Source organism: Lasioglossum baleicum, chromosome 5 (genome assembly GCF_051020765.1).
Source record: "Lasioglossum baleicum chromosome 5, iyLasBale1, whole genome shotgun sequence".
In the NCBI taxonomy this organism is placed as follows: Eukaryota; Metazoa; Arthropoda; class Insecta; order Hymenoptera; family Halictidae; genus Lasioglossum; species Lasioglossum baleicum.
In genome coordinates, this window is record NC_134933.1 from 2,910,983 (window position 1) to 2,923,330 (window position 12,348).

Below are 12,348 nucleotides of genomic sequence, written 5' to 3' on the forward strand. Positions count from 1 at the left end.
CTGCAATTTCTACTCTTCCATTTCAACTTCAATTTTTCAATTTCAATTCGTTAATTTCAAATCTTCAATTTCATTTTCAACGTCAACTTTTCAATTTCAACTTCAATATCAACTCTTCAACTTCATTTTCAATTTCAATTTTTCCATTTCAACTTTAATTTCAACTTCAATTTTAACTCTCCTATTTCAACTGCAATTTCTACTCTTCCATTTCAACTTCAATTTTTCAATTTCAATTCGTTAATTTCAAATCTTCAAATTCATTTTCAACGTCAAGTTTTCAATTTCAATTTCAACTCTTTAATTTACACTAACAAGTAAACGCTAACGTCTTAGTACGACAGTAATGGTGTTTTAGAGTTATTTAAATTGGAATATCTCCTGAACTACTAACTTTTCGACATACATAGGTTAGTACTTTTTTATAACGAATATCCAGTTGCATCGATTGATGTATTAAAAAATTCCTCATTCCATTTAAACAAACATCGATGACCTTGAAATCTCATAAAAAGATGACCTTGAACATTTTTTCCTTTACACCGTTACATGTGGCCCTTCAAACAGTGTAACTTTGTCCAGAGAAGTTTTTTTGTACAACGAAAAGTAACGGAGATATTTAGGTGTTCTGTTCCTTCGGGCTCACCCTGTATAACACAGGGTGTCTCAAAATTCCTTCAACATTCGGAAGTGGGAGGTTCTTGAGATCATTTGAAGCAACATGTTTCTTTGCAAAAATGGCGTCCGAGGCTTTGTTCAGGAGTTATTAACGAAAAACGCGTGTTTTGTCGTTTCAAATTATCTCAGGAACCTCCCATTTCCGGAAGTCGAAGGAATTTTGAGACACCCTGTAGAATGTGATCGCCTTATGTACTTGTAATAATAAAACAGTACCACTGCGGATCTTTATGCATTTGCTGCGACAATCCTCCAATTAACGAATGAGAATTTTCTCTAATTTTTATAAGGTTGAAACAAATATAATTTTATGCATTCATGGCAAAAATGAATAGATCAAATTCATTATTTTGAAGACTTCGGAAGAACTTGAAAATATTGTTATGCTTATTAATACTGTTAAAGAGGAAATACATTTTTATTTCATTTCTATTTCTCACAACTTAGAAAAACTTTATTTATTTTGCATAAGGATGCGCAGACTGGTAATGTCGAATATAAGCCACATAAAAGTCAGCGTTACAAATTCGTGTTTCCAGGAAAGACCGTAGAAGCAGGACTTCAGCTGGGTGCAAAATGCGACCCTTTCGAAGCAAGAAGTGGAGGGCTGAGTTCGATAAGGGATCCTAAAGAATGGAGGGTTGCTAGATGATGGGGGAGGACCAAGGGGGGGGGGCTAAAGGGAATGTCATCGCGAAGCGGTATGGAAGATCGAACGAAGCAAGAGAAAAAATCGTGGGGACCATCAAGAGAAGTCTAGTATGAGAGAAAATCGAAAGAATAATGAATGAGGAAGACATATCACGAGGTCTACAAGGAAAATCGAGCTAAGGTAAAATATTATCAAGGATATGAAGAACGTGGAAGTACAAAAGAGGACGAAAAATCGGGCTGTAAAGAAAATCAATAACTGGAATGGAGAGAAATTACTTCTAGATTGGATGACGAAGATTGAAGAACAAAATACAAGCAAAACTAATTGAAACTTTGAAGTATGTCAAGAAACAGAAAAGGAAAACGTATAAAATCTGAATGAAATAAGGTGAAGTCTCCTTAAAATTGTGAAGGAGACCGATGCACTGTAGTAAAAGAAGTCATCGAGACCATGAAGATGAGAAAGAAGGGAAAATCCGAGGAACAGTGATCAAGACTGCAAAGAAGACAGATGGCTATAACGAAGATGGAGGAACAAAGCACACACGCAACAACAATCTAAACTTTGAAGAAAATCAATGGAAAGAAGAGGAAGACATGAAGAGAACTATGAATGAAAGAGGATGTCTGATTATAAAATGATGAAGAAAGGTCAATGAAGAAAATAGAAAGAAAATCGAGGGAACAGAGCATGAGGAAAATCCGAGGAACATTGATGAAGACTATAATGAAGATGGAGGATCAATGCCGAAGCAAAAACAATCTGAACTTTGAAGAAAATCAATGGGAAAAGAGGAAGACATGAAAAGACGTAGGAGCAAAGTCGAAGGAGAAGTGATCACATGGAGGACGAAGAAGTAAAGTACCAAGATAGATGATGAAGGTTACCAAGGAAACTGATCAGAACATCGAAGACTACAAAGAGGACAGATCAAAATGTTGAAGACCGTTAGTCAGAGAAGAACTTACCGGGCCTCTCGTCGACATTCTCCTTATCGGCGTTGTACGACTGTCGCTGGGAATGATGATGCTTGTGATGACGACGGTGTCTCCTCTCGCCAGGCAAATGCACGCCCACGTACACGGTGTGCGCCCTGTGACCTGGAAGCAGATGAAAGAGGGCTCGCGTGAATGATTCCAAGTTCCATCGGTTCCTACGATCCTCGATAATAGGAATCCTTTCACGGCGGATCGGTAAGCCACGATTTTCCGGCCGTTAATCTAGAACTCTAGGCGGGCGTTTTCCGGTGTTTGATCGTCAAACAGGACGTTGAGCGATTGCGGTGCTCGTTTCGTAATTATTCGTAGATATTACAGGGCAAAATGGGACCTCGTTAACACCTCGGTCGCGAGAATTGGCAACCGAGATGCGGTAACAAACGTGGACAGTGGTGAACAATATTCGCACACCCTTTGACGCTTTGATGAGAAGAAGATGAACAGACTGCGGATTTTAACAGGAGAAACAACAGCGAAATCAAAATTTCTTTGTCGCTCTAATAATTCTAATAATTCGAGAATCCTTTTAATCTATCTTACGTTCTTACATTTCATCTACTGATTTTCGTCGAGAATCCATAAAGTCCGCAGTCTAAGGTCAGTGAAATGGAAAGATGTATGATACAGACGATATTCTTTCACCCTTCAAACATTTTGTAGGTTCTAACTAGATCTGCTACAGGCGATACATTAATGTAGAAATTCATTTACAAGCCTGGACAATGAGTCTTTCAATGTTGAGAGACGTGGCACTCTCAAAGTGTTACAGAAGACTAACTTCTTCAAAATTGGACGAAACCTTTTCAAGTTCTTTGTGATATTAGTTCGAGTTGTTTGATGCAGTTTCAAAGAAGTTGTTCTTTTTCAGGGGGTGTGCGAATGCATAAGACAAGAACAGGGTCGCAATGCTCACCATTCCTTGGTCAGTAGGGGAAAAAAAATAAAAAAAAAGGTGTGAGAACGCTATGGCCGACCACTGTAGATTTTAAAGGGTTTCTTGAGAGTTCGAGCGAAGGTAACCGACTTGCATTGAGATCACTTTCCGATGTACCTGGCGCTCAGGTGGAATCGATTCGCTTCGCTGGGCGGTTTTCAAGATCGCGACGGGACAGGTGACCTCGGGACCAGCTCGGCCGAGACGAGAATCATCGCGACTTCGACGGAATAATGATTTTCGAAGCACCGGCGCGGTACGGACCGACCGTCTGCCTTCTGTGAGCAAACATTGAAGCCCGATCCGTGTTCCCATCCGATTGACCTACACGCGCACAAGCACTAATTGTAAGGGGTTAGGCCAGACGGCGTAAAAGTTGCTTCAATTTCTCTCTCTCTCTCTCTCTCTCTCGTAAAACCTGCATTCTGTATTGTCTGAATCGACAAAGAAATAGTACCGACATATTTCTGATTGATATAAGCTCAAATATAGCATGATTCAGAGCACATTTATTTGTTTAATCGACGATTCGGTAGGACCCCCATTGTCCGAACCGATCACCGAAACGTGTGTTAATAGAATAGTTATCGAGTTACAGTGGTAGATTAAATTATTACTGATTTGCACTAATCATGTTATATGTACAGTACTGGACAAAATAAAGTACACACCTCGAATATTTTTATAATTACGTTTATAACTTCGTAGTTTTTACAGATATAATAATTATGTATTTGCACAAAAAGAAGGTTTCTTAGTCTACTTTTAAACTCAATGAGAAATAATTCCAAAAACATCTGTTGATTACGTCTGTTGTCATATTTTCCTCGGACAAAATAAAGTACGTACTAGAGTGGTTATTTACTTTCAGCAATAATGGCATGTAGGATACCTTTTCTTGCGGTTGGAGATAAAAGAATGTTTACAAATAAACGTATTAATAAAGTTTCAGTTAGCCATCAGTGCTCTTAGCAGCAAGATTGTATCATTAGATTACAAATAACATGGAAACGAAACAAATTAGAAAATTAATAGTTAACGACCGGCAAAAGGGGCTCTCCAATAGGAAAAGCGGTGAAAAGTACAATGTTAGTGAAGCAGCGGTCAAAAAGATCTACAAAAAATTTGTAGAGCTTGGCACAGTAGCCGATAACATCGGTCGCGGACGGAAGAGGAAGACAAATTCAGTCGAGGATCGTAGAATTATCCGGGAAACGAAGAAAAATCCGACTGTTACTAGTCGTGTAATCAGGGAAAATGTGCAATTCAACATTTCTGAACGAACCGTGCGCAGGAGACTTCGGGAAGCTGGGCTGCGGAGCAGTTTTGCACAGCGTCGCCCTTTAATTCGAAAAGTTAACAAATTGAAACGTCTCCAATTTGCAAAAAAATACGTCGATAAGCCAGTGGACTTCTGGAAAAAGGTTATTTGGAGTGATGAGAGTAAGTATGACCTGTTTGGTCATAAACAACGAACACTGGTTTGGTTGAAGCCTGGCGAAAAGCTTCTGGATAAAAATGTCCAAACAACTGTCAAGCATGGAGGAGGCAGTATTATGGTGTGGGGGTGTTTTGCGTGGTCGGGTGTGGGAAATCTCGTCCAGATCGATGGTATTATGACAGCAGACAAATATACATTGACATCCTCAACGAGAGTTTAGAGGAGTCTCTGCTAAAGATTGGTCTGGAAGATGACTTCATCTTCCAACAAGATAACGATCTTAAACATACCGCGCATAAAACTGCTGCTTTCTTTCGTGCTTCGAGGATCAAAGTGCTAGATTGACCAGCACAATCGCCGGATTTAAATCCAATTGAAAATCTGTGGTCCATTTTGGACCAGAAGGTTGACAAGGGTGACGTAACGAATAAATTCAAGTTATTCGAAGCTTTGGAAAAGGCGTGGGGAAACATCGACGAACAGCCCATCCGGAATCTCGTCGAAAGCATTCCTCGGCGTTTGCAAGAGGTCATACGAGCAAAAGGGCGGCCATACAAAATACTAGTTCGCAATTAGAACTTAATTTTGACTCTTATTATCACATACGTACTTTATTTTGTCCAAAGAAAATATTCTTATAAATGTAACGGACCTGTCTATTGGAAAATGTTAAATGTTTTGGAAATTATTTTTGTAGAAATTTAAACGTAGACTAAGAAACCTTCTTTTTGTGCAAATACATAATTATTATATCTGTAAAAAGTACAAAGTTATAAACGTAATTGTAAAAATATTCGAGGTGCGTACTTTATTTTGTCCAGTATTGTACTTCGCTTTAGACTTTAGATTGTACTCTATCATCGGTTCGGGTATTCAATCATAATTGTATCGTGTTTGGTGTCATTTTAATTAGAAATTTTCAGGGATGTGTTGATAACATAAACGCTCGTCCTGTTTAACAAAACAGAAATTATGTCAGAAAGAATGTTCCTTCGACTTCTCTTCCCAGTACAGAACTTTCACGTTTCTCATTAATAGACTGCGGGTGTTACCCATTTACAGTAGGACCTTGATTAACCGGATCCCGATTATAAACCAATATGCGTTTAAATATGATTATATTATGAAGGCAAATAAATTCTCAAAAATAACAAGATTTGTTTTGAAATATTATGTACATTTTAATTATTTCCCCCGGATCTTGATCATCCATCGGGCCTTAATTTATCCGGGCTGTTGGTCTCCCGATCAAGCCGGTTAATCGGGGTTCTACTGTACTTGAAAAAATGTAGCCAAATTTTTATTGTACGTAGAAATCCACAATCTACTTACATTACATTCGTTTAAAACTGTGGACATTGTCTTGAAAGAAATACTCAGGCTCATTCAGAAAATTTTATGTACTTCTTCAGAGTGTACATAACAGACTGTCCACTCGAAGTTTCAAGCAAATTGAATAAGAAACGAGAAAGTTATGCACACAAGCACAAAGAGATTAGCCGGAGAACGACACTCCTCTGCCATGTCGCTGTAGCCGCGTCGTCGCCATTATGTAAAATAAAAAAAACGCAGAAATATCCTCGTACTCTTTGAGGTTTGCGCGACAAAGCCCCAGCTAAACCTTCTTTCTCGTAGCTTTCATTTTCTCTCAAAAAAAAAGAAAAAAATGTTCTGAGTATACCGTGTCTACATAGACTGCTAAGATGGTGCGACGCGTATCCGATTAGATAATTAAGCGAGTACGGTAGACTCACGTACAACACTATAAAAAATACTTGTTTAAAAAGACTGTACATATGTACTTTATGTGGCAGTAAATGTGCAATAAATATAGGACACATTGTGTAAGAGGCTGCATATTTACTGCCGCAGAAGATACATATTGACAGTTGCTCGGAGGGAGACTAGTGAGAGGAGACTAGCGCGTACTTTTCATAATTTGATTCGCCGACATTGTCACTTCGACCAATAGAAAAACTACGTACGTGAACTTGGACCGTGGACTTTACGTATTTATGAGAAAAATTAGGTGTAAAGTAAACTCCCGTGTAACGCGATCGAAAAACTGTTTAAAAAGACTGCAGATTTATATATATTCTTTTTAAGTGACAGTAAATTTACATGTACAAAAACTGTTTAATGAGATTGTACACTTACTGACACGAGATGAGCATAACTGATTCAACACATTTTAAATCAGAATAACTTTTTTATGAATGGACTAAACGACTTCAATTTCTCTGTAAGGCTAGAAGAATTAGTTTAGTAAACGCATTTGGTTGGAATTGCGAAAAAAAATAGTAAAAATTGATTTTGGGCCAATAACGAAAATTTAAAAGATTTGTTTGGTCAACTCGTATAAATTATATACGCTCTGAAAAATTGAAATTTTTACCACAATCATACAAAGTGCGTTGTTGCCAATAGGGCAACTTTCAGAGGAGGCCCAGGGAACGCGTCACAAGGATTTTAAACGCATAAGATGTAGAAACACACGGAAAAATTCACGATTATGCACAAATGAAGGTATCGATTACATTTGACATTTGATCCATACATATCCAGTGTTAGAATAAAATCATACCGTAAAAAAGTTAGGCAATTAGAGACAGAAGCTTTAGAATTAATAAATAATTAACATAAAAAGTGTAATAATAGTAATAGTAATTAACCTATCCATAGCCTGACATTTCCACATTGTCCACACACACACACAGTTCAAGTTTCATCCCAATACCTTTTACGATTTAAAAGTTACACGAACATGGTTCACGACTTTCCAATAAAAAAATTATAATCATTATAAATTATTATAAAAAAAATCTTTGACACGCTTGTGATGATGCGTTTTTACCTCTTCGGTCATTTTTGTACGTGTTGATTGCAACAAGATTCCTCGAATTTATATTTTACGTATTCCATAAAACGTTACATGTGCGAAACATAAATATAAAAAATACATATGCAGTAAGTAAAAAATAGTTTGTACGATTATATTTAAAAAAATTTTATTTGAATCAAAAATATCAATGAAACTTAATAAAAAATTATTGTTTAACAAAGAAAAACATATTCAATTACCTATAGTTAAAAATGACTATTTTTTAAATATTTTTGGTGAAAATTTCATTGCAATATCTCTACTGGTTCAAAAGTTGTAACAAAATGGCACACGATTTTCCAATCCAGACCACTGTGTGGCGCACTATGGGCCAAAACGACGAAATCTGTGTCAAAATCAAAGAACTTTCGATAGAAATAAGATAGAGCGATGAATTTTTTTAAAATGAAAGCTGAAACTTTGCAGAATATGGGATAATTATGGAGATTGTGGTACGAACGTTTTTTAACCTTGAAAGAATTCGTTAAACTTACACAATTTCAAGAAAATTGTGGTTTCTCTAATGCCACGCGCGGAAAATTTTTTTTTTTAACGTGCGATACATCATTTCCCGGAGATTTTTGCACGCTGATTTCAAATCTGGTCTCAAAATTTGTCTACGACCTCAAGATTTTGCAAGAAATGGATTTTTGTGAACACAACTTATGAAATCATTTTTTCGTTGAAATGATTTGGTAACCCACTCTAGTTTGAAGAAATATTGTATTCTCATATATAAAATACATTAAAAATAATCATAATGAAGTATTTGAACGTTTACTTAAAATCAGCGTGAAAAAATCTCCGGGAAATGATGTATCGCACGTTAAAAAAAAATTTTTTCCGCGCGTGGTATTGGAAAAACCACAATTTTCTTGAAATTGTACAAGTTTAACGAATTCTTTCAAGGTTAAGAAACATTCGTACCACAATCTCCATAATTATCCCATATTCTGCAGTTTCAGCTTTCATTTAAAAAAAATTTCATCGCTCTATCTCATTCCTATCAAAAGTTCTTTGATTTTGATACAGATTTCGTCAGTTTGGCCCATAGTGTGGCGGTGCCGTAAAAGAAATTTTGCAATGAATGTTCGCCAAAAATGAATAAAAACCACCCTGGTAAGTACATACAGTGATTTGAAAGAGAATTCTTTGATCGCGTTGCATGGAAGACGAGTGTTGCAGTTTCGTCGGAGCGGTTCGATAGCCAATCGATTCGCCGGAACGAAGCAAGCTCAAGAAACATCGGTACCTTCGTAATCTTTCTCGGTGTAAGACTGATGGGTGATCCGAACCCCGGGATCTTTCGGAGCCTCGTCGTCACCTGTCCCACCTGCGTGGGCCGCGCCACCTCCGCCTCCAATACCCGGCTGCATCCACGGTCTAAAAAATAAATCGAACGAGCAGGTGAAACGTGGCGAATTGAAAAGGTGACACAGGTCTGGTTCTCGAAAAGCGCAGAATTCAATACCGCCGGAACAGCCCGTCTCGGTACGATCAACTTTCACAGGTTTCAACGATTTTTCTTCTTTTTTTATCTTATCGTTCTTCTCTTGGCGGGTGTTTTCTCTCTCCCTCTCTGCGGGAGCCTCTCCCGCGATTTCTATCGCGTGGCTGTTGCCGCGTCGCGAACTTTATTCGCAGTGATCGCGTAATCTCGAGGAATCTGCGATTCCGGCCGAACTCGGCTGATAACGTAAACGACTTCCTCGAATCGTCGTCTTTCGCGCGAGAAAGAGGCGACGCGACGCGACGCGACTCGACGAGACGCGATGCGATGTAACGCGCGTGGGATCACGAGATAATTCGCGGCACGGCCGTTCGCGATCGCCCGGCGCGGCGCGGCGACGCGCACGCGATTTTATTATAATTAAACTTCCTCGGCAGGAAGCGCTTTGTTCGAGCCGCGTGTGGCCGCCGCGTTAACTACCGTCGCCCCCGGACCCGTTTAGCTGTTAGACTGGCTCGCCACTTTGCCAGGCGAGCCTAACGATGTTCCAGAGGACTCCGAGTGTCTTGAAGTCCATGGTCAGGCTGCGCGTTTACGAGCAATTCGGGACATAGCAGTTTAGAGAACTTTCAAAGTATAAGAACCCGACCTATCAACGTTTTAGGGGCCCAGGATAGGGTTGCTATCTATAAAAACGCGAACCCAGGACGAACGGCATAAAAACCCCGAACTATTCCGTCTGAAACCTGGACTCTTTTTACTACTTTTTAACACTTTACCTACCGGAAGCCTATTAATAGGATTTTCAATAAATTGTGCTGTACCAAAAGAAAGCATCGACATTTTCTTTTACATTGCAATCTTAAATGAAACTATTAGATGACGTTATCGGGGGTGACTTGTTAGTTCTCGATGAAAATTGCTGTTGCTATTCAAGGTTCCATTAAAAAGTGTTTAGCCATGCACCATAGATTTTTCAAAATCATGCAATAATGATCTGTCGGTAATGTGTTAAGTTAGATATGATACCATAAAGAAAAGTTCCGGGCAGAAACTTTATATTTATTACTAGACTGCGGATCTTTATGCAAAATAAAAATGTTCTGCATTAAAGGTGGGCGGCCGCAGGAGTAAAATAAAAATTGATTTCATCCCTTAATGATTTTGTTGGATTAAAAACAACGGTACAACATTTTGAAATTTTTCGAATCTTTTATTGTTTCATATTTTACCCAGCCAATTTTTTCATAAACGCATAAAGATCCGCAGTCTATTTATTACGATAATTGTCAGTAGCTGGAATCATTTTTTCATGGATTATAGTGCAAGTTTCATCCCGATATCTGTTACGGTTTGGGGAAAATAAATTTATGATAATTGTGCGGCACGTGTGTAAATTTATTCTCCCCGAAGCAAACGCGATTCAAATAAATCTTGAAAAGGATCCAAACCAGGATCGAAACGTTGATTTTGTTTGATAATTAGCAAAATTGCTTCATAATTAGTAGTAAACGATCGAACCGTTGCACAGTGGTCCCAAAATCTCGAAAACACGGCCAAAACCTCAAAAATGAACATCCTCCTAGGAGTTTGTAATTCTAGTGTTGAGTAAAGTGATGTTATGACCACTGAATGCCACCAAGGAAAAAGGTAAAAAGTTTATGGCACGGTTCTGCAGTCAGCTCAAAGTTAGCCTTCGTTTGATGAGCATTTGTTGCGCGCATTAGTAGGAAATTGAACGCCCCTTTCTAAAGTGCATAACTTTCAAAATAGTGCATCAATTTCAATTCTGCAAAATGGATGCTGTTCCTGGAAGTAAGTAGAATCTTTACCTGTTTTTGTATCTCAAAAATTGTTAGTCATTACGTTACACGATGACAATATTCTTTGGAGAACGTAGAAGGTAAAACTTGATGCGCGTATTGTAGAAACGTAGACATAAATTAAAAGTCCCACGTTGTCCCACCAAAATTCCTTTTCTGACGTGTTTCTCTAATACATTTATCTTTCAAAATATATAAAAATCAACCTCCAATAGTCTCCTGCTTGCTTATACGAGGGTAAACTTTGTTTCATTTCTATGGATTTTAAAATGCGATTTTACAACTTTTAGTAATGAAAAACGATTCGGATGATTAAATCTTATGTACATAATTTACAATTATACTAATTCTTGATGTACAAAGTGCAATTTTGTTTGTCATTTATACATTTTTACCTATCAACCTCTCAAAACACATTTAATGCGAATTGTTGACTAAATTTTAATCGGCCATTTTGTTTTTCAAATTTTCGAGTTCATATTCGTCATCAGTGACCATAAAGACCCCAAAAAGATCATTTTCCAAGCAGACCTAACCACTTTTTAATGTATATGTACGCCATATTGGATCCGTTATTGTGTTTTTTGGAATTTAAACTTCATATTCGTAATCAGCAACCCCGAAAACCTCCGAGTACATATTTTTGGGTGCATTGAAGTACGTTTAGAGGTTTTGGCCGGTTTTTCGCGATTTGGGACCACTGTGCGTGTTGCGCCGAAAGCATTTAACATTTATTAATCCCGAATATTCTCGGAAAACCCGAACATTTTCGGAATCCCGTCCCGAAATGCGCGTCTTCCCATCTCGTCGCAAACATAGGGTTTCGGGAATTCCCGGGATCTCGCACACCTCTAGTATATTGATATTTCACTTCAGGCATGAAGATATTATAACACGCATGAAACTATACATGACGTTTCTGCTGGTTTTAGAATCTATCGGCAATGCTTCGAACCGCAAAATGTTAGGGGTCGTCGAGAACAGGATTAACAAGAAACAAAACGACGAACAGGAGAAGAGAGCTCGCTGGAAACGATTTAGTACCACATCGTAAATAACAAGGATAGTAAATTGCAACAAAGTGCGCGTGGAGTTTAATTATAAGACTGTCTAGAGCGTGCGAACACTATAATGTGGCTCTAGTGGCCTTTTTATTCTAACTGCTGGACTGAAACAATTCTGCAGAACTAATTAGATTCAAAAACAGGAACCAGGTATTTCCAAATTAAATCAGATATTTTAAAAACGAGATTATATTAATTATATAATTATATTTCGAAGGGAACACTGCCAACAGAGGAACTATGTTCCAAAAAGAAGCTATATATTCCAGAATCGAGTCGTTTTAATAAAAGGATTTAGATTCGAAACCAGGAGCGAAATTCCAAAAATTGATCCCGTAAAAACGCTTGGACCTCCCAGAAAGACATAATATTATATGTAAAAAGGATTCAGATATTGAAATAGATTCCGAAAAGAGACTAGAAG

General features: G+C 38.0%; 1 protein-coding gene across 13 annotated transcripts in view; it reads right to left on the minus strand.

The window, feature by feature from the left end:
• The window catches only part of Ndae1 (Na[+]-driven anion exchanger 1), a 124,681-nt gene that overhangs the window by 72,898 nt on the left and 39,435 nt on the right, over window positions 1–12,348 (minus strand). For 10 of the 13 annotated variants that reach the window (XR_013009044.1, XM_076424360.1, XM_076424357.1 and 7 more), the window contains 2 exons: window positions 8,840–8,970; window positions 2,302–2,433 (listed from right to left, as the gene is read on the minus strand). Coding sequence is in view for 10 of the 13 variants with exons in the window: in XM_076424357.1 (XP_076280472.1) it covers window positions 2,302–2,433; window positions 8,840–8,970 (263 nt within the window). In the remaining 3 variants the exon portion in view is untranslated. Of the gene's footprint in view, window positions 1–2,301; window positions 2,434–8,839; window positions 8,971–9,058; window positions 12,334–12,348 lie in introns of those variants that run through there. The other 3 variants (XM_076424366.1, XM_076424367.1, XM_076424361.1) reach the window with 2 other exon arrangements.